Consider the following 23292-nt stretch of genomic DNA (forward strand, 5'->3'; position numbering starts at 1 on the left):
CAGGCCAGAGAGCCGTGCAGTACATATTGATCGGTTTAGGAAAACCGGCGCAGCAGTTATCGAGCAGCAGTGCAGTCTGATTCACGACCTGCATATTGCTCTGGAAGATTTTACAATATCCAGAGATGCTTTTGAATACGTATGCCTGTAAATTCTACCCATAATGGCTCGTAACACCTTTTAATACTGAAGAAGTTTAGGGGGCCGTAAATCTTTCTTGCTTTTTCCATTTTTTTCTCTCTCTGTTCATAAGAATGGCTGAATGCAAGCCCAGATGGAGAGTTTGTTCGTAGTTCTGCAGAGCTGCACGGCCACACCCGTCTACATTAATCTGTCCACTCTTCTGTCTGCTGTCCAATTTAGTAAAATGCTCCCTGCCCAGATGAGGCACCCAGTGATTAACTGGCAGGTGTTTTCCTCCTTTCAAAACACAGGCAGCCCATTAGAGATGAACTAATCAGTGGCCTTTCTTCATGCGCAGCAGCATGCAGATGGCCTGGAGTCCTTTATTGTATGCCCCTTGCCACTTAGCCAGTCACAGATTGAGGTGTGTGCGTGTGCATATGTATTTGTGTATATGCACATTTTTGCTACCTCTTTGGAAACTCTGAACAAACTTTGTCCTTGTCGTGCCTGGAAGTCTGCATGTGGGCACCAAGGTCGGGCGTAATGAGGTGAAACCTCGTGGATGGGCTTAGTCAGGTTACAGTTTTGTTTAAGCTTGGAGTAAACATTAAAGTCAGTGTCATGTACTCTGCAGCCACCACTACTGTGTGCTGACAGTCAAGACAAGGATCACATTTTCCTAGGGTTTAATGAAGTTTTGACTAAAGTGCTGACCACAGAGGTTCATCACCAAGGTGTGCATCAGCACTTCCAGCTGTCACGTCTGTGCCCGCCTTCCCCCAAAATCTGCTTTGACAGACGTTTGACATCAGTATTAAGATCTTTGTCTCAGCATGAGGCGCTCAAAAGTTAATAAAAATAGTAAAGGAATCGAATTACAATTCAAGCGGAGGTGTTTGATTTGACCTGTTTTTCACTGGTCCAGTCATATTAAACATAATACGAAGGACCTGCAGCATATCTGTTAGAAGCACTGGTTACATAAATCATTCTGTTATTACACTTTTAATGGAAAGACTTGTGCTCTCGACGTCAAAGGTTGGATATTACGTGTAAACTAACTGTAGTGCCTGCCTGATAACAGTCATATATCAGTTCCCTCCATGCGACCCCATGTAATGTTTAATTACACTACGTATAACGAGTTAACCCCTAGTTTAGGTTTTAAAAACTGTTTCATCCTTCTCACAGATTCCAGCTTTCACTTCCATTTTTTTCACTCTGATCCAGAAATTTCCATCTTCTGCTAGTATTTGATTTATTTTGAACAAGATAAGGTTAAAAAAAAAGTTTACTTACTGGATGTGGACTTCGGAGTCATTTACTGCAGGATGATATCACACCCGTGTTTGCTTTTCCAGTGCTGTGGAACACTAACCAAAAGGCAATATGTGCATATATGCAAGTTATAAATTATATGAAATATGGACACAGCACATATTATTTGATATTTGCACTTTTTGGCCCCATACAGCTTGAGCTGTTGGGTAACAAACGAGTCACATGGACTGTTCTGGTGTTATAATACTGTGTTCAAGGACGCCTTGGTAAGTTGCACCTTAGAACCTGTGTGTAGGTGGATTTAAGTGGGCACTTGTTGAAATGGCATTTTGACTCAGGTGGGCAGCGTGAGTCCTCTCCAGCATGTGTGTTGGCGTAATGGTGAGCTCTGTGAAACTAAGGAGACGATAGGAAAAGTGTGTGTGTGTTCCTTTTTCCACCCACCTCATCAACCCAAGAATAAAATGCAAATTTGTTCAACTGGATAATGCGAGAATTTCTTATCAGTCGCTGCATTCGTGCATGCAGGCAGTACTCTTAACCTGCTTATATCATTAGAAAAATACAGTAACGTGTACACGCACTGATTAGGAGCCTGTGGAGCTCAAGCAGCCCATCAGGTTAAAACTGAAAAAATGGCTAACAAATGCAGATTAAACAAATTATTTTTCGGATGTTATGTCAGTAATGACCTCCCGTTGCCCCTGAAGAGAGCCGTCCCTTACATCCTGCTGGAGTGACGGGGCTTCTTGCTCGCGTTGGGCCCGTGTTGTTACTGCACTTACAAACCGTGAGATGAAAAACACGGTATATGTTAAATATGACTGTGCTGGTTTTGATTTGTGCTGTAATTCTACATTAGCAGATTTCATCTTTTGATGCCATGAGACTAAAAACGAATAACCCTGCTGTCAGTGTTTAATTTAGAAAGCTTTGGAATTTCCCCGTCTTCAAAGATAATACATTTACCTGCCAATAGTTTAACACGATACAGATTAAACACTGCTCCGGCTGATAGTTATTGCTTCGGTGAGCATATTTTTTTTTTTTAAATGGATTTCCTCTGTGTCAGTGTCCAAATCCATTGTAAACTCTGCCTATTCATAGTCAGAACAATGGGTACCCAGCTTTTATCTGTGTACACAGCTTGCATAACAAAATATGTGAGGCATACCGAAACACAGGCAAATAGATAAGACTCGTATGAGCTGCGTGCAATATTGTTCCAGCGTGCAACCTTATATCTCTGACAATAATAAGATTTATTTATATTATTGTGTGCTGAAGACCCTCAATAGAAGCGAGCACACACGCATGCTTTAATTAATTTTTTGCAGGTGCTCAGTAAGTATTATCTGCCCAAAACAACACACAGACACACAAAGTAAACACCCACAGACTGCTGTCTTATTAACTGCCATACATAATAATCTCACCAAGACTGGGAGCAATAAGAAACTGGTTTGTGTTATTATGGGGCAGATAATTTATTTACATTCTGATATATATTTTATACCAGTTGATATAACAACAATGTCCATCAGTATATAAACTCGTTTTTCTAAATGTGCCTGTGAGGTGTGAATTATTACTGCCAGCCACACCTGACACACCTAAAGAGCCTGACCCCAGGCCCCAAAGGTCAAGCTGATGGCGTTACATGGAGCGACTGTAGGGATGCTGCTGATCATCAGGGCCAAGCTTGATTTTTGCATGGATTGTAGACCTTGGACATCGAGAACATTTATTTATTGAGAACAAAGGTTACATATTAAGCAAATGACTGTGACTAGGAAGATTTTATTAGTTAGATTGACACCAGTGTATTATGTAAGATTTAATGAGGCGTCGTAGCAAGAAACAAAGTAGACGTGTTATTAGCGCATATAGACTCGAGAGAAGCAATTTTGTCCTGTTGTGTCCAACAAGTCAAAATTTGAAATGATGGGAAACCATCAGCAATGCAGCTTTTGGGCGAAGAAGAGAGGGAACGTCTGGCCTGCTGTCAGCTCACGGTTCAAAAGCCTGCGTCTGCGATGGCACGGCATTAGCGACTTGCACATATGCTGTATGATTGTATGTTTTGGAGCATATGCTGCCGTCCAGATAATGCTGCTTTCAAAGCAGCCTTATCTTCTACCTTTATTACAACAGCATGGCCAGGTAGCAAGAGTCTTTGTGCTAAACCGGCCGACCTGCAGTCCTCATCTGTCGCCCACTGAAACAAAATAAATGAACAAGTTTATCTCAGTACCAGCAGCCACGTACTTCAATACTGAGATTTGTTTTGCATTTAAAGGCCTCTGAGCCTGTAGTGACCAGGAGCCCTGACGAGACGAAGTCCTCAAACCTGACTGGACGGCGCTTTCGGAGCTATAAAAAGCTGTTTCCATCACGCTGTCTGCGGCTCTGCACATGTGGTCGTCTTTTACACAATTGTTACTTTCAAGGTTCTTTTGCTTTCCTTAAAATTTACCTTCGCATAAATTCTCAGGACACTATTCAGTCAAACCATTTTACCATTTTAACAAACCTTTTATTATAGATTTGAATATGTGTGCATGAAAGATATGTATTAAAGCATGCATATTCACAAAAGCCTGATGCAACAGATTGATAAAATTCTTTGCTTGAATACGTCTTTGAGGATGTTTGCTACCTTGCTCAGCATGCTGATTTCCTGCTTTTTCACTGATCACATAAACAGCTTGGACTGGTGTTTTCCTCGGCTCTGGAACACTAAATTGCTGTGTGGTAAAATAAATTAAAGCTGTAGACCCCTTCAAAGTTTGACGTATGGGTGGATGGTATCAATGAGCAATTTAGCCAAGGTCTTAGACGACCTAGTGTTGAATAAATTATAGAGCTGTGGCAGCTGTGCTTAACTATGAACTTTCAATTTAGTAAGTTATAGGTGTTCCTTATTGCACTTTGCACGCTGCACATTTCGAATCCTCCTTTGATTATAAGACAGTAATCATATTCTTGCGTCTTCTTTGTTAGATGCTCGTCCTGTGAGCTGATCTTTTCCTTACCACCTGTTTTACAGAACAGCATTGTTTTACTTGGTGTGCAGATGGTGCACATCTGTTAGGATCAAGATCTTTTGTGTGCATGTGCGTATCCGCTCCCTTGCCCACCCACACCACAAGGTTAAACTCTCCAAGCGTGTGCCACTGAATTTGCGCGTGCACGGGTTTCTTGCAACAGTCACCCACTCTTCCACCTGGCCGTACAGCGTCAGGAAAGAGTTGTTTCCTTGGCTTCTTCTTTGGATCCCGGCGGATTTCCTGTAGAGGAGCCAGGTCACGCTGAGATCACAGGCTACTGTGCTGCCCCCTCCTATGCATGGAAACGAGTAACAAAAACTACTACTGCAGGGCAAGATATGGAACTCTGTTTGGAAAATGACTTTGCAAACGTGCTACCAGTCGGCACGATGACACGGCTAAGAGCCCCCCGAGTAAGACAAACATTAATTGGGGACAGCCTTTTATGTTCCAGTAGCTGGGTGGGCTCCAGCCCATACATTAATGTCATGGTGATGAAGTTGTAAAGTATGTTCAGTCTCTCCTCAAAGTACTCCACCCTTGAAATTCAGGTCACCAACCTCCTGTGCTACCAGAGGCTGGTGGTAAAAGAACTGACTACACTATTTTCTGCTGCTTACCTCATGCCAGTGTGGCTTTGTGTTCACCGCTGCCACGTGCACGTCCAAATTACAGCCTGCAGGCAGATGTCTAGGGGAGGTGCCAAGCAGCGCTCACAGCCCAAGGCCTTATCCCAGCCTAACCCCCATCTCCACGCACTGATCACGGAGGCCTCTGGGGGGTTTTTAGACCTCAGTCTCTGTTTTCTCTCTCAAGGTCTTGATGCTTCATCACTTCACAACTCTAATTGCTGTTTAGACTCATTTCCTGGCTTTATGTTGCTCTCTTATTTGTAAATATGCACTTTTTTTTGTTTCTTTGTTTCTTTGTCCATTTAATAAAAATACAGATTAATTTATTATCACAAACTGTTAGTTGAGACAAATTACTGGTGATTAAATGTTTTATTTCTTTAATTTTAAGATGCAAATGTAGTGAAAGTTTGGGTGTGGCTTGTTTCTGCTGACCTCTATTCATATTATAATTACACGATTGCTATTCATATTCATATGACCAGGTGTGTGTGTGTGTGTGTGTGTGTGTGTGTGTGTGTGTGTGTGTGTGTGTGTGTGTGTGTGTGTGTGTGTGTGTGTGTGTGTGTGTGTGTGTGTGTGTGTGTGTGTGTGTGTGTGTGTGTGTGTGTGTGTGTGTGTGTGTGTGTGTGTGTGTGTGTGTCACTGGGACAAGTCCGTGGCAAAAGACCTCCCACTCGCCTATTTCACGCCCCCTGCCCTCTCCTGGTACACTCGTCCCTTCCCCCGGGCCCACAGGCTTCCTCTGGGGGGGAGATAATTGTGTGATGGTTTGCTCATTGTCAGGATCGGGTCAGGCAACAGGAGTGTTTTCACAAAGCAGACATCTGCTATGCTCTGCTGCCGTTTTCAGCAGTGACGTAATGTCCTGTGGCAAGTCTCATCCATGCAACCCCGTTGGATTGGTGTACAGGAGAGGGCAGGGGGTGGGCTGTGATCAGAGCTTGTGGGGGTGGGGATTGAATTAGAGGCTTATACTTGTCTGGGCAGAAAAACCACATTTGTTGCTATTGGGGACAGAAAAAAAATTAATGCTGCTAGCTGGAAGTTGGTTTCAGTTCCATGTAAAAACTTTGAATGTGAAATTAACTGAATGTAGTGTTTCTGACCTTGAGGATCCATGGAAATAAATCCACGGGACGACGGAAGTGTAACCCTCAGATATGACTGTATCTATAAACCTATTGGCTTCCCTTAAATCCAGAATTCAAAATCTTGCTCCTCACATACAAGGTCTTAAATAATCAGGCCCCATCTTACCTTAATGACCTTGTAGTACCATATCACCCTATTAGAGCACTTCGCTCTCACACTGCAGGCCTACTTGTTGTTCCTAGAGTATTTAAAAGTAGAATGGGAGGCAAAGCCTTCAGTTTTCAGGCCCCTCTTCTGTGGAACCAGCTTCCAGTTTGGATTCGGGAGACAGACACTATCTCTACTTTCAAGATTAGGCTTCAAACTTTCCTTTTTGCTAAAGCATATAGTTAGGGCTGGACCAGGTGACCCTGAATCCTCCCTTAGTTATGCTGAAATAGACGTAGGCTGCTGGGGGATTCCCATGATGCACTGGGTGTTTTTGTTATCAATCTCGGTCTCTCTTCCACAGCATGTCTTTATCCTGCCTTCCTTCTCTCACCCCAACCGGTCGCAGCAGATGGCCCCGCCCCTCCCTGGGCCTGGTTCGTCCGGAGGTTTCTTCCTGTTAAAAGGGAGTTTTTCCTTCCCACTGTCGCCAAAGCGCTTGCTCAGAGGGGGTCATATGATTGTTGGGTTTTTCCTCTGTATGTGTTATCGTAGGGTCTACAATAAAGCACCGTGAGGCGACTGTTGTTGTGATTTTGCGCTGTATAAATGAAATTGACTTGACTTGGCAAACTTGTCCTGGATGCCTACAGCAGTTCTGGGTTTTTATTTATTAGCCATATTTACAAGAATCCAGAGTAAATAAATGGACTGAATGGGGGTTTAACTGGAGTCTTGTTCTTTGGTGTGGGATGGTTTCTCATGTATTGCTATAAACCCCTCTCTAGGTTCCTTCATATTATTTCACAATTATATTTACTACCCACACCAGCCTGTCAGTAGGAGAAACGCTGCCCTAGTGTAGCCCATTACCTTATGGATTGTTTGTGGGTCTGCACTGGGGGCTGTTAAAGGAGAGGCCTGGCAGCAGGGCTGAATGAGGTCTGATCCAAATCAATGTGTGATGGTGCAGAACCTTAAGCTCCATTAGCCCGCCTGAGCTTTAACTTCATATTGTGGTCTGGAGTACATTCACTAGGCTGTCTATCTCTGGCACTCTCTCTGTCATGGCTTCCTACTAGCAATCAACTTCTTTACAAATCAGGGGTCAGTGTTAGTTCAGAGTGTGATTGCACGCTTTAAAGTTCGGCTCTGTGCAGCCCCGGCCTCACTAATGCATTCGCTGCTTCACCCAAAATTAGATTTAGGCAGGAGTTTCATTTTCCACGTCTTGGTGGATTTCTGAAAGTTGGAGCAGGAATTACAGAATGATGCCGGACAGCCTTTGCACAAACTCGAATGATGACACTTCCTTTAGAAATCACTTTGAACCTCATTTAACCGGTTTTAAAGCCAGATGGTTGGGGTTCATTTTGATGTGCAGAGTACTTGAATCTGACAACAGCATTGCCTCTACAAATAAATGTAACCTCAGCAAGCGTTGGAGTTCAGATTTCAGACCCAGTGCCCAATGGTAGTGCTGCGTGTCAGCATCTGTGAATGTCACATTCCTCCCTGCAGTCACGTCGGGTGCACTTTGTGCATAGAAATTCTTGATTTGGGATATTACCGAGACCTGGGACTTTTCGAGTGTTCCCACCCTCCAGGCAAGGAATAAGAGCAAATTAGACGCTGGGGAGAGGCTGTTTCTGAAGCATTCCTCCAAAATTACCTAGAGCTATGTTTACCCTTTACTCAATGTGAAATGTAAGACTTAAAGATGTTGATCTTTGCTTGATACTCGAAAAGCTGGGAGATTAAGACCTTGATGCTTTCAATGTTATCAGAACTAAGAGAGTCTTGTTGTATGTGTAGAGATCTTGGGGACTCTTGTCTTGCTCGGGGGCACGTGAGCAGCAAGGTCGTCTGTTTGAAATGAGCTTAAGACAAAATTTGACCAGATGTGTTATCCCACTTTTTTTCCAGTGACACCCCACAATACATCCAGACTTTCTTTAATCCTGCCAGAGCTCATAATGGAGGTCTTAGATGATCCGATATTGCAAATCCACTGTGTCCCGTCGTCCCGTCCCCCCCCCCCCCCCCCCCCCCCCCACACTGCTTTGGACCAAATTCCTGAATGACAAAAGCCAAAGTCTGGGCAGGAACAGCTGATCTGCCGTCTTGTCCCCTGTTGGAGGAGAAAGTTGGAACGCAGCTCTTGCCGTGCTGTGAACAACTGTTTGCTCGCCAAATGGAAGCTGTAAACAGTTATTGTTGCAGGCCTCTCCCTTTGTGGGCATATCGCGTCAGAATTACAGACCCGTTAGCCTCATGAGATAAAAAGCTGTCACTGTGATATGGCCCTCGTTCATCCACGCCCTTCTCTCAGACCATCACAAGGGATTTCCTGCATTAAGAGAACAAATAATATATTGTTGTGGAACTGAGTGGGGGCGAAACTGCAGTTTCACTTTTCCTTTGTGTCGTTGTCCCAGAATGTAAGAAGTAGGTTTCATTTCTCCACCTTTTTTTTTTAACCTTTGTGTCATTAATTATCCACCCAGGTTGGTTTCACATTGACTGCTTTCATTATTCGAGCTCCTTTCAAGATTTTATTAAAGCAGGCAGATTCCTAAAAAATGCATTTTATATGTAAAGGTTTCAATATGTGTATAAATATACAACAAATCAGAGTCGCTGTGACATCGTTTTAGTAATTAAGTTTTGTCAGAGCCAAATCCCGAGGACAGACCAGCCAAATAAAGCTGCAGCTCACTGCACTTCTGTGCATGTCCAAGATGTCCCGATCCAAGCCAGTGATCCCGCGTGCTGTTGATTAGGGTAGACGCCATGCAGCCTGGCACATAAGCGTGCAGCGTCTGTGAACGACCTCTAACTGCCCTCACCCACAAAATGTCAGAGAATATACGTGAACATCAGTGAGCTGTGTGCAAATGTAACGTGGGGGCTTTTGGGTTTGTGCTTTTCCAGCTACGCTTTGGCAGACGAGGCCTACCGCTCGCTGAGGGACCAGGACAAGGACCAGTGCATTCTCATCACAGGGGAGAGCGGAGCTGGGAAAACTGGTAAATGCTCAGTTTTTTTTAACATTTCTTTGTTGTGTCATAACATCGGAGCACGTTCACATTCAGGATCACCCCACCGCACTGAAGGAACACCTTTAATCAGGCTTTAACAGAGTATGTAACACTTCATGTGCTCAGCGGTTCTTGTTTGCAGGCTTTTGTTTTAAATGTAGTCATAACTTATTTGTAAAGAAGCCGATAAGGGCTGTGGGATGTAATGCCTCCATAAAAGGGAGCTGATGTCAGCTTTGTTTTGAGAACATCATGTTGGTACATGAAACTAGATAATGACTCTGTTCACATAAAGTCATGGCGGTAGACCTATTACAGCACACGGCTGTGGCTTCCTCATATTTGTGCAATAATGAATATTCAGAGCCAAGCAGCAACATTCACACCGTTACGAATACTTAAAGGCTGGACTTTCCATCCGACTGGAAATACTATGATGAAGCTTTTTTCCATATTGTGTGGTTTTTATGATGGTGTATCCATGTTCTGGAGCAGTTTCACATACCGTACAGGAACACAGGAGGAATGGTATTTCCTGTGCAGTGCTGTGTCACAGGTAACAGCAGTATGTATCTGACTGCGTGTCGGCTCTGGGAGTGCTGCTGCAGTCTGCTCATAAAGTTCCAGCTCAGTGCAGCGACAGACATTCATTCATACTCTGAATTCAAACTCTGACCCGTGCACACGGCCAACGTTGTCCCGAAGAACGTTCTGGCTCAGTGAGACGAATCAGCAGCCCGAGTAAACTGTACAGAATTCATACATGCATTTAAAAGGCTGTGCAAAACAACCGTAATAACCTCAGGCTGCTATGTTTTCATTTTTCTAAAGCTTTACTTTATTCATCAACTCGCCATCAGAACTGATCCATGATATTTTAACCCTGTGCTGCCCAGTGTGTCGTATGTTTGAGGGTTTTTTTTTTAGACCTCTACATCATCGGTGTGATTTTTCTTCCCTCCTAAATAAACTGAACAGCACATGTTTAAGCAACAAATTACACAAAAATGAAAACTTTTTTTTAATCAGGTTCAATAAACACAAGTTTAAATAAAATATCTACGAATGTTTGAGGCTTTACAAGGTTAACTAGTGAATGTTAGCTTGAAGTTAGTATTTAAATACATTATTATTAAAGCTAAGAAGTTCCAGCATATCAGTATATTTCCTTTGTGTAACCCGTCCTGATAACGTGATAACTTTTGCTATGCTGATCTCTGACAGGAGCTCCGAGTTCCCAGCATAACTTTCCCTGCAGCCTCTGTCAGGAATATATGTTATCCATAATCAGGATTATTTCTCGGTGATACATCAGTGGCGTCCACCACGGGGGCACAGTGCAGTCAGACCAATCGTGTTCTGTTCTGTATGATGCACCAGACGTTATTCCAACTCCAAGCCTCTCCTGGTTGTTGGAGGGAAAAGAAAAAGCTACTCTGAGGAGCTGTTTCTGCAGCCAAGTCGGAGATAAATTTGGATTTCGGTAATCTCATCAGCCCCGAAGCTCTGCAGTGAAATGAGGCCATCAAAACCAACCCTATCGATATGGGTCATTGACATTAAAGTGTGATAGGGGTTTCTTTTATCAGGCTCTGTCTGACTGTGGCTTCTATAAAGGGGATGTGACCAAAATTATTATCGGATGCCATCTCAGTGTGCAGGAGACATAACAGTTTTTATTGTCTGCAGACGGAGTAAGTTTACTTTCCTAACCTGAGAGATAACGTGAGGATTAAAGCCCTCAGCTTGTAACTCAGAAAAGATTTGCCTACATTTAGATAAAAGTACGAGCGTGTCCCGAGCTGTTTGCCAGACTAGTCAGGAATCTGCACTGACGACTGCTGTGAAGGTCCTTCACGGCGCACGCATCGCTGGTTCTGTGTCACCGTCCTCTCTCTGGTCAGGAGAGACGATCCTGATGCCAGCCGTCGTCCAACGAGGCTTGTCGCTTGTTCACACAGGATAAGCAGCTTTTTGAGCCAAGCAGAAAATTATTTTTGGAGGAAACGTGTCTTAGTTGCAGTTCGCTGTGCTGGAGCTTTTTAAATCACTTTCAGCTCCACAGAAAGTTTTATTCCCGTGCTTTCCCCTGGCTTTCAATGTAATCATAGTATGAATGATGATAATGTGATGCAATTCTGGTCATCATGTAATTTAACAAAGCAAGTCTTTATAATGGGACCTCCTCCTCTGCTCTGCACCCTTGGACTAACAAACGATCCACACCCTGCTCTGATGGCTGTCGGGGGAGATGATGTAAGGGGGATTTTTATAGGGAATGGTGAGACGGGTAGACATCTCTGCACTTGTCCCTCCATCATGTGAATCACATTATATTTATCTTTGTGTGTGTGTGTGTGTGTGTGTTTCAGAGGCCAGTAAGCTGGTAATGTCGTATGTGGCAGCGGTGTGTGGGAAGGGCCACGAGGTGAATAAGGTCAAGGAACAGCTGCTGCAGTCCAATCCTGTGCTGGAGGGTGAGTGAAGATGCCCAAGCTGCGTCCCAATTCAGGAGCTGGGTTGTGTGAAGTTCACGTTTGGAGGGTGGATGTGTGTTGAGGGGTTGCCAGAGCTGCTCTAATTCAAGAGATCTTCAAAGTGCAGCTGAGAAAAGCAGCTTTCTTTACTCAGCGTTTAGGAAACAAGAACGCTGTGCAGGATATTTGCAGCCCGACTGTAAATACACTGCAAACTGCTGCCCGCTGTATGAGAGCGTTTAATGATGGTCTTTGATATTTTGGCTTGATTTCCAAATGGAGAATACAGCAGAACAAAACAAAAATGCAAATGCAAAGCTCCTGGCAGTTAGACACACAACCTACAAAACATTTCTTTTAGCTAGTTTAGCTAATCCGTAAACACAGATGATTATATAACCATGGAAAATGTAATCACAGACAAGTTAACTCATCCGCAAAATAACTTTAGGGATCTTATAAATACTGTATAATACACTCTTTTATTTTCGTAGCTAAACGGGATGCTACACACACACACACACACACACACACACACACACTCATTCCCACAGCTCAGTTCTGGCACGCAAACAGCTGTATTTTAATTGGGGGCAGTGGACAGGAAATGCCCATGAATGATGAAGTTGTATGCCCGGGTTGCTGCAAAAAACCCCGCACATCTGCAAGAGTTTAGCTCACGTCAATCTAATTGCCCTAACGCTGAGAAGGGGGAAAGGGAACAGAGGCGCGCTGCTAAACACGACGGATCCGTCACGCTCCCTCTCTGCGACACGATATGTGTTGGTTTCATTCTTTGTCGCCCTCGGTTTCTTTTCATTTACGTCTCTTTATCTTCCTCCAGCCCTCTCCGTCCCCGTCCTCCTCTCCCTCTGGCTGCCATTGTGCCAGACTAGCAGCCCACACATTCACAGTAACCGCCGACTTAAACGCACATTAATCAGCTCTTATCAGCAATTAAGCAGTTATGCTAATAGCGCTGTGATGCGTGACACGTTAATGGCATCTTTATGTAGAAGTGTGGTGTGAAGCCAATGGAAAGGTCGTCGTTACAGGGAGATGTTCTGAAAGGCCTGATTGTGCACAAACCACAAAGTTGTTTCTGTCATACACACAAATGAATATTTAATGAAACTTTAGTTACGTTTATTTACAAGCAGGAGCACGTATTGAAGCACTTTTTGAACGTGGCGTGACATCAAGATTGAGCCCGCCCTAAGCCTGGAAAGCCCTGGTGCTTTGCTTAATCCACCCAGAATTATGGGGCTTCATCAGTACAAATGGCTTTGACATCCAGGCCATGTATGATTGACAGCTAGCTGGACTCGGGCGCGAGGTTAGGGATCATTATGAAGGTTTTGAATATTCTTAATGGCCTCTCTGTGATGCATCGGTGGTAACTTCATTCTGAGGTTATTTGCATTATTTGTAATGCTTTCTGAATCCATTTGTTTAATTATTTGTGTCTGTTTTTTTCCTTTTTTCCTCTCTTCAGCTTTTGGAAATGCCAAAACTGTAAGAAATGACAACTCTTCCAGATTTGTAAGTATGCAGGATGAGCTTCTGTGGTTTGGAAAGATGATCTCGTTACTAATGAGTGACACTCATTCTTGAATACTTTGTGTGCATGTCCTGTGTGGTTACACTGTTTGTGTTTTATATGGCAACTCCAATACCTGAAGGTGTTTTCATGTATGTGAGTTAGTTTGACGTTAGCTATCATACATGTGCATGTGGGGTTTTTTTTTTAAAATACAGGTGATATTTCTTTGTGTTAGTACCAAGTGGTGTCCTCCCTGTGTTCCCATGTAATCTGAGACCCTGGATCTTCCCAGTAGACCGGCCCACACGCCCCTGAGTCTGAGCAGGCCTTGCACATTTGATATAGTACATGTGCACATGCCTCAGGAAATGCTCTTTACATAAAGCATGCAGGACGAGGCCTTTCACCTACACTGCGCCGCCCATTCCTCTGCGTCTCGTATCTCTCTGAATCTGGTTGTTGGGAAAGCAGGAGAAATTTAATGCCTATCTCTAACATAGGTCTGGCGTCATAAGGGTGATTCAGTAGCTGCTTTGGTGCTTGGACACACACAGATATCCAGAATCTGGTTTTATCCAGGCAGTGTAAAAAGAGACGGTTTTTACTTTTTATTTCCTTTGTTTTCCTCAAACTGCCCGGTTCAGTATTTTGGGGACGTCTGATCTCCTTGGAGCGCCTGTGATTTCCATTGCTGTTCATTTCTAAATGTTTCTAACATGAATGTTTAGTTAGCTGCAGTTTCTTCAAAGAGAAAAGTCACTTCATCTTAGCAGCTGGCAGTCCATCCAAAAAAAGTCTATTTCAGTAACACCCCACCCCCCAGGACTGAACTTTGTTTTCCTTCTTGTGCCTGAGCGCTCGATCATTGTAAAAGAAAGCGATTCTCCCAGCGTGTGCCAGCTCGCAGGCTAACTGCCAACGTACCTGTCGTGTCCCAGTTTTTGTGTCACTGTGCACACGGTTTTTAATCATCTGCCTACTTTTAGATGGCAGCACATGCCGGTGCACGGACATGCAGTTGTAGCACTGAGCATTATAACGGATTATGACCCTGATCTGTTTATATTTAGCTAACCTTTGCAGCAACCTCAGGCCCGCTCACCAGATATCAGCTCATCAGAGCGCCATCGGTTGATCAGAAAACTATAAGTCAAGCTGGCTCTTCATTTTGCTGAGTGCAGCAGGCTTATTGAGTTTGGCTAAAACCCACTTACCAGCAGAGCTTGGCCTGTTCAGAGGAGCTGTCTGCTATTAATACATCAGAGGAGGGGAAAAAGCCCAAACACAGGACTCTCTGTCTCAACTTCCAGGTTTCAGAGAGAGTCAGAAAAAAGGCCTGAATGTCATTTTTTTAAAAAGAGGTTATGCCTCCCTGTTATCTTTAGGTGTTAGGATCGCCGGCTGGAGTCTGATTAAATTTATATGATTTTTTTAAAAATAGACAACGGCAATAAAAGACACAAAATGTAAGTTTCCATCTAACTGCTGCTCTTTGACCCTCAGGGAAAGTACATGGACATTGAGTTTGACTTCAAAGGAGATCCCCTGGGCGGAGTCATCAGTAACTGTGAGTAATAAAATGGAAAGAAAGCTTCTTTTTTTTTTCCTGATTGATATTTTAAATATTTGTAAATGGCATTCCTCCCAAAACGCCGTCATTCCAGCCTCCGTCTTTCTCCCCTCGGCTCCTTGGCAGTGTTTTGGTTTGATCTCGCCTCTGTTCACATTGTTTTGTCTGTGCTGGTTTCCCCGGCAGAGGTCACAGAAACAAAGACAGAAGCTGACGGCCGAGGCACAAATGAACCTCTGTCTGCTCGCCTGAGTCACTCGGACACAGAGAATGTCTGTGAAAAGCAGCTGCTGACATGTGACTTCTTCAGACTGAGCTGGCTAGCTACACGGCCGCTCTTCCAGGGCAGCCCTGGATGGATTCCTCTCTGCTCATTATGTTTTAGACGTACATCCTCGGAGCCTTCGCTGCTTCCTACGGCCGAGAATAGCTGGTTATAATTTATGAGAAGGCAGTTCTCAGTAGCGTTGGTAATTATAGTGGGGAGACATTTTTGGCATACCTTTAGTCACAACATAACACCATATTGTCCCCGCACTGATGCTTTAATGTGTGTTTGCTTATCTGAGGCTGAGGGAGCATTAAATAAACGCTGTTCAGGAGGCTTTGCAGCAGAAAGTGGAATCCTTCCTCCTCTTCAAAGTAAAGCTGAGTAATGAGTGTGGCTGGACGTGGCTGTGCTCAGGTCACTTAGGGTAAAGAGATGCTGTTCGCTGCCCTCCCTCTGTGTCTGTGATAGAGGAACTGCTTTTCAGTGGCTTGTCTTGTCCTCTCTGTATCTTTTATCACAGCTCTGTATTGCTGCTGACAGTCACTCAGTCGTGGATGTTGTATTATTGATGTGCAAGCTCTTACAGAGCCACTTACGTGATTCGTGGCCGGTGGGTGTCACAAATTCACGTTGGGCCCGATCCGCTGCTAGCCCCGACGGCCCCGGGTCTGCAGAGGCCTCTCTAGTTTGGTGCTTGCAGTGGATCCACAGCCACAGATCTGTGAGTCAGTGTTTAAACGGCCTTAAGTGCTGAAAATTGCCAGGAGCAGTTTTTATTTCCTTCTGATTTTTGGTCCCGGTCACTATGGTCAGTTTGTTTCACTTGAGTACAACAAACTCTTCAAATTTCCTAAAATAAGCTGTTTTTTAAAAATAGACAAATTGAGTGCTTATTCAGCCTGTGATGTTGCTGAGCAGCACAGTCGGGCTTTAATTAAATCGTACTCCTCCTGATGTGGTGAGAGCATGATGGGTCCCTCTTTAATCAGGTGCACTGGGTTCCAGCCCAGGAGAAAGGGCTGACGTCTGATATCGTTCGTGGGGTTTCTTCCTGTGGTGTTTGCACACAGAGATAATTACCAATATTGGTTTGGTCACCTTGGAGACTGAAAAAACCATCGCTGGACGAGGATCCCAGTCGAGCTCTATAAATACAGCTTTAATTCCTGAGGCTCGATATTTACTGCTGGGGGCACCTGAGAGTGGCAGCAGAAGGATTTCCTGCGCAGGCTTCTGGTTTAACTTTGTGTGTCATTGTTTCCTTTTGTTTTTTCTTTCTTTCTTTTTTTAGATCTGCTAGAGAAGTCACGTGTGGTGAAACAGCCGAGAGGAGAGAGGAACTTCCACGTCTTTTATCAGCTTCTGTCTGGAGCCTCAGACGACACGCTCAGTGAGTAAAACTGCTGGAAAAGCTGGTCGAATGGTGGCCTGGACAGGAACGGAGAGCTGTCGGGATCTTGGATCTGAGATAAATGCCGCTTTGAGAATCGGAAAAAAGGCCTCAGAATGTGCACGTCTCTGGATGCTAGCAGCATGAATTAAAAAAATAGGCCTGCCCATCGACGGGTGTTCTGCTTACTCTTAAGTTTAACGTGTGTATACTTTTTAAATGTGCCAATCTTTGACCCCCGATCATGCAGCTGCATGAACACATGGCTAACGCATTAATAAGTCACCCTTCCTGCCTAATAAACACCACGAGAACAAAGACTGAGTGAAACCCACTCGCTCTGTTTGTGTTTCTGCTGCAGGGGCCATTGTTTAATGTTCTTAACAAAGGAGAACAATATAATGGTCATTGACTCCAGAGCGCACACATCACTGAGGCTCGCTTTAGCTGTTGTTAATGCTGCTATGAATGAAATCTGACACAGAGGAAGAGGAATAGATTTCTCTACTAAATGATAGGAGGCCTTTAAAGAGGGCAATCTGATCTTCCAGCATAATGTTCACAGCAGTAGCTCAGTGTTTGACTACACCGTGTAAGAACTGACGGAGGGTGATACCCCAGGGGTCAGACACATTTTTCTAAAATTTCTAAGGCAACTCCATCAGTTGTGTTTCTTTAAACAGTAATTGAATTCAGCATCTTCTGTCAGCTCACAGAGCTGTGTTGGATTTTATGGGGCAGCTGGCAGGAGTGTAGGTGCGCTGCATGAAGAGTTTAAATGACAGCCACATGGTTTGTGTGTCACAGGGAAGCTAAAGCTGGACCGGGACTTTAGCAAGTACAACTACCTGAGCCTGGACTCTGCTGCGGTCAACGGGCTGGATGATGCAGCCAACTTCAGGACAGTCAGAGTGAGTAGAGCGCATATATGTGTCTATATGACTGGTGGAGCCCTGAAGCTGCGCCTCACCCTCCGTGACGTTTGGCACAGACTTTCCTCTCTACGGGATTTCTATTAACTCGGCGTGGCGCAGCAGAGCGAGGAGGTCTGATTGTCCTGTTATCTCCATGAAAGAACAAACGTGCATTGGCGTCGGTATTGCTGGTTATGTAAACACTTCACGCCAGCGGCCCTCCCACCTGTTGCAAAACCAGGTGAACTTTGATCTTAAAGGTGGATTAAAGACTGGTTTGTACTGATTAAACTCAGGAAAACCTCCAAAAACACTAATGCAGAAACCCACAGGAGAAAAGAGAGCCGTTTCCTCTTATTGGAGCTCTGCACAAATATGTGGTATTTTGTCTTTGCGGTGTCGCGTCTTCTCAGCCTTATTGATGGTAACGCAGAGGATGTTGTGTCTGGAAGAAGCTCTCTGCTATCTCCTGTGCTGTGTCATTAGGCCTGTTTCAGCATGCTTTCCTCAGCTACTGTATAAGCCCCTACAGTCTGCTCTGTCACACTCTACTGTACTCGTTTCCCCCTCCTCACATCCTGCTTCTCATCGACTCCCACAGAGTTTTTAACGCTGTTCCTGCTGCAGCTGCGTTTCACCACAGGAAGCACAAGACGACATTCCCTCCGAACAATGACCCCACCACACGGAGCTTTCTTTTCCTAAATGTTTATTTTTTGATGTTTGATTAAATGTTTCTGATTCATGAATTCACCATCATCGTTCGTCACCATTCACCGCTCTGTGTTTGTGATGCAGGAAGAGGAAGTTTGACTGTAATATGATGGACCGGGATTCCGTTAAAGAGATTTAAATATTCAAATACATGATTTCAGGTGTTATGATAGATTGTGCTGATATGTTTGATAGGTTTTTGCTTTTGTATATCTAGAGTGTATTCAAGTATACAACTCATCGTGAGAGCACTGATCACGGTGCTCACAGAGCAGTGATGTACACCAACCAGGCACAACATTATCAGCACCTGCCTTGTATTGTGTTGGTCCTCCTGACTCATCGAGGCATGGACTCCACCCCTGAAGGTGTGCTGTATCTGGACCCAGCTGTAGATCCTGTAAGTCCTGTATGCTAAGAGGTGGGGCCTCCACGTGTTGGTCCAGCACATGGCTCGACTGGATTGAGATCTGTGGAATTTGAAGGTCAAGTCAACTCCTCAAACTGGTAGTTGTGCTCCTCAAACCGTTCCTGAACCATTTCTGATTTGTGGCACATTATCCTGCCACAGCCATCAGGGAGCACTGTTTCCATGAAAGGCTGCAACAATGCTTAGGTAGATGGTACATGTCAAAGTAACATCCACATGGATGCAGAACCCAAGGTTTCCCAGCAGAACATTGCTCAAAGCATTACACTGTCCCCACTGGCTGGCCTTCTTCCCATAATGCATCCTGGTGCCAGATGTTCACCCAGCCATCCACATGTTTCATCAGACCAGCCCACCTTCTGCTCTGTGGTCACGTGTCCATTCTTGGTGCTTTCAGCAGCAGACAACGGTCAGCATGGAGACCCTGACAGGTCTGCAGCTCCAGACACAACAAACTCTGATGCTCTGTGTTTCTCACACCTTTCTATCAGAACCAGCATGAACGTTTTCTGCATTTTGAGCTCATCTGTTGATTTGGACTGAAGAGCTGCTGTGGGAGTAAAAGCCGACCATAAGGGTGTCTTGGCCACCCACCACCCTATCACTGGTTCTCCTACCTTGGACCACTTTTGATAGAGACTGACCCCTGCACATCGGGAACACCCCACAAGAGCTGACCCAGTTTCATCAAACACACTCCTTACGCTTGAGCATTATTCCTGCTTCTAACAAGGACAAAATGTTCCCCCTCTCTCTGACATATCCCGCCCACTAACAGAGGCCGTGATGAAGATATAATCAGTGCTATCCACTTTACCTGTCAGCCGTCAGGAGGTTATGTGTGATGTTTGTAGGTGTTCCCCTCTGCACCAAGTTGCAGGAACATCAATGCCTTGGTGACGCTGTTTCTGTCTTTTCCCTCTTCTCGCCCTCTTCTAGAACGCCATGCAGATCGTGGGCTTCATGGAGGACGAGGTGCAGTCGGTGCTGGAGCTGGTGGCAGCTGTGCTGAAGCTCGGCAACATAGAGTTCAAGCCAGAGTCGCGCTGCAACGGCACCGACGAGAGCCGCGTCAAAGACAAAAATGGTGAGCTTGATGCTGTTACGCCTTCATCTGACATATTTTACACTGTGATTGTTGTTTTTTATTCAGAGGAGTTAATGTGAATATTTTTCCTTTCATTTAACCCTTTTGACTCAATGCTCACTGGGCCTGGTCTACAGTCACTGTCCCCTGTTGGCAGCTTGTGGTCCTCAAACAATATTTGTGTGTTATGATTTGCGTGACAAGAGTTTCACTCTCACAGCTGCTCTTTTTAGGGAAATCATTCATTTGCATTTTTCCCTCAGTGACTCTTGGACAACCATGCTTTCCTCTTCTTTTTTTTTTCACATTTGAATCAAAGACTACATTGTTAATAATCAGCTGCAACATGTTATTCAGATGAGTCCTCTGTTTTTGCTTTTCCCCTCACTCTGCCGGTGGGAACACCTCATTGTCGGGAATAAAACACAAATGCTGAGGAGGGCTGATGCTTCCTCCTCTCAGCTTCCTTATAACGTTACCCTCTGATTCAAATCAAATGTAGAATAAGAACCATAACAAGGTGAGACCTGATGTCTGCAGAAGCATTTTCTTTGTGTCTTTATCCGTTTTCTGTGGCTGCTTTGCAGATTTGAAGGAGATGTGTGAGCTGCTGGGGATCGAGCAGTCGGTGCTGGAGAGGGCGTTCAGCTACCGCACAGTAGAGGCTAAAATGGAGAAAGTCTCCACTACGCTGAACGTGGCCCAGGTCAGAGACAGACTTGCATCTCTTTCACCACTTTCACCTGCTTATTACACGCACACACGTGCACACACGCACGCACACGCACGGGATCACAATGCATAAAAACCAAAGGGCCATTTCTTCCCCTTGACTTGCTTTACCGGCTGCCGACTCTGATCCGTGTCACTTCTACATGAAAACGTCTGCGTTATAGATGTGCAGTATTCCTCCTGGAAATTCAAATGTAGGTCATATTTTCGAGGTTAGTGGGTTCACTCAGACTCTTCATATAACATTAATGCTGCAAACACGGGTCCTGTGTGCCCAGAACAGACGAGGAAAGGGTTTAGAGTATTAACCTGACTTTATAATACTCATATTTCCGTTCATGTATGGCCTCTGCTCTCTGCCGGCGGCTTTCTTTGAATCAGTGTAGCCACAGTAGCGTTTCTAAGGAACAAGGTTAGTTAAAGTCTGCAGATATGCAATAAAATGAATCATTTCTGCTGGTTCGCTTTATTGTCGCTTCACCATTAACAGTGTCTTCACTCACAGGCCTACTATGCCCGAGATGCCCTTGCCAAAAATCTCTACAGTCGCTTGTTCAGCTGGCTGGTTACCAGAATCAATGAAAGCATACAAGTAAGTGATGTCAGGCATCTTTGTATTTCTCTTTTTAATTTATTTATTTAAACCGACTCCACTGCTGTACTTTATTCCTAATGGTACCAATGTTATGTCCCTGCAGGCACAGACTAAAGCTCGGCACAAGGTCATGGGTGTCCTGGACATCTATGGCTTTGAGATATTTGAGGTAAGACAAATAGCAGCTCAGACCAGCCTTTTTTTTTTTTTTTGTCCTGACAGGCCTCAAGGACACAGTCGGACCACCCAAACATTTTTATTACAAGGAAAAGAATTTTGCCCTCGGCCGTTTGCGTGCATGTTTTGGTACCTGTGTGGAGCTTATCAGCAGAAACGTAGAGCTGATAAAACCACACTGAGATCAAATTAGTTCAGTTTTTGTTGTTGCTCTTGGGGTTGAAATTATTTTTGTGGAAAAGTGGTTTCAATTCTGCAAGCCTGCATTTCACAGCAGGAACATTGCCTTTACATCAGCGCACTGCTCACCACACTCTACACGTCGTATTCATGCTGTTGTTACACAGTCAAAGGTGATTTTGATTCTCAGCTTTAACATCACATATTACAGCGAGACGTGGAATAGATAGCATAAATGGGGCTAACTGCATACAAAGTGATGCACCAAAGGCCACATAGACAGCAATGAATATAAATATATGACACAGAGTTTGAACACACTGTAAACGGCATTAAAAGTTTCTTTGTTCTGATGCACGATGCCCCCCCCCCCCCCCCCCCCCCATGTTCATGTGTTGTTCCTATCCCTGCTCATTCACCCCACTCACTCTCGAGTCCTTCCTCTCCTCTCATTGTTGTTGTGTGTGGGTCACCAGAATGGAGTAAGTAACACCTGCACCTGTTTGCTGTGGCCGCGAGCATGCTGTGATCTAAACTCCTTAATTCACCTCCCCGTTAAAGACGATTCAGGGCTCCTCGTGTGCAGCAGAGCCACACGGCTGAAAGGAGGTTGGAGAAGCCAAAGTCACAGTCTGTTTAAGTCAGTTCAATCAGCACACAGAGTTTACAGCAATGCACTCTAATACAACAGGCCTGCAGTAAATCCTACATGTATAACAGTCATGAAGAATGTGAAGCTCTCAGCCTTATTGTTTGTTGCACTGACAGGTGTTTCTACCATGTTTAAACCATTCATATTAATGAGTGTTGAATTAAATGCTTTTTTAGAACAATCAGGTTTTTAACGTTTCAATAAGACTGAAAGCTGATTACTGAGTCTTTATTTGGCTCCAGTTTTTAAACAGGATAACAGAAAGTTATTAGTTTAAAAATGGATCGTTATTTTTGACATATGGAAATGTATTTACTTTCAGTTATTTATATCATGCTGATATTTGACACAGACCGTACCAACAATCGTGACACTTTCGCCCTTAGCTTGGTCAAAAAGTAGCTCGCAGCATATTAAAAGCATCATAAAACGATCATGTGTTAGATTTTACTTTAAACAAAATAACACGGTATAACATATTAGTTACTGAGCTTCAGAGGAAGACTTGCAACATTGTTAATTTTGGCTAAATGTTTATTATTCAAACATGGAGCCAGTCGGTCTCATTTTCATCTCGTTTTTTTTTTTTTTTTGTTTGGGTTGTTTTTCCTAAAATGAAAAAAAAAAAACTTTTTTCAGAAAATGCACAAAAATGCCAAGTGTAGCACAAACAATGCAAATTAGAACGTATTTATATATTCATATATTAATTTCAGTTTTTTCTCTGAAGGTTCAATAAAGTTCAATAAAAATTAAAGTTTACCTTTAATTTCTACGTAAACAGTACAGAGCAGATGTAACAAAGGAGAAATGTCAAGAAGTCATATACAGTAATAAAAATAACAATAATGTAATCCTTTAATACATTTTTTTTTTTTTTGTTTTCATTTTGTAACACATTAACACATAAAGTACGATGTGAAGAAAGTCAGTGAACGTGAAGGCATTTTTATTGTTATTTCCTTGAATGAATATTAACCACTTGTCATAAAAACATCGACTGTAGATAAAATAGTTTTGGTTTCTTTTAAATGTCTCAGCCACGCATCTGCTGCCACTTTGGAGCCGGCGTGTGTGTGTGTGTGTGTGTGTGTGTACACACAACCTTTTGGTTTCTCAGTAAAAGGACTTTTTTTTTTAAAAAGTGATCCACTTGTAGCTGTGGATCCTGTTTCCTGGTCACTGAGA

At 43.9% G+C, this 23292-nt stretch overlaps 1 protein-coding gene across 6 annotated transcripts in view; it reads left to right on the top strand.

Annotated features, from left to right (window-relative positions):
• myo1b (myosin IB) overlaps positions 1–23292 on the top strand; it is a 52160-nt gene that overhangs the window by 14539 nt on the left and 14329 nt on the right. For 3 of the 6 annotated variants that reach the window (XM_019352805.2, XM_019352807.2, XM_019352808.2), the window contains exons 4-14: positions 9266–9360; positions 11745–11849; positions 13345–13391; positions 14896–14959; positions 16525–16623; positions 17431–17534; positions 19621–19768; positions 20356–20474; positions 21006–21092; positions 21199–21264; positions 21929–21934. In XM_019352805.2, coding sequence (XP_019208350.1) covers positions 9266–9360; positions 11745–11849; positions 13345–13391; positions 14896–14959; positions 16525–16623; positions 17431–17534; positions 19621–19768; positions 20356–20474; positions 21006–21092; positions 21199–21264; positions 21929–21934 — 940 coding nt within the window. The remainder of the gene's footprint in view (positions 1–9265; positions 9361–11744; positions 11850–13344; positions 13392–14895; positions 14960–16524; positions 16624–17430; positions 17535–19620; positions 19769–20355; positions 20475–21005; positions 21093–21198; positions 21265–21928; positions 21935–23292) is intronic. The other 3 variants (XM_005450400.4, XM_005450401.4, XM_019352810.2) reach the window with 1 other exon arrangement.

Source organism: Oreochromis niloticus, linkage group LG16 (genome assembly GCF_001858045.2).
Source record: "Oreochromis niloticus isolate F11D_XX linkage group LG16, O_niloticus_UMD_NMBU, whole genome shotgun sequence".
NCBI lineage: Eukaryota > Metazoa > Chordata > Actinopteri > Cichliformes > Cichlidae > Oreochromis > Oreochromis niloticus.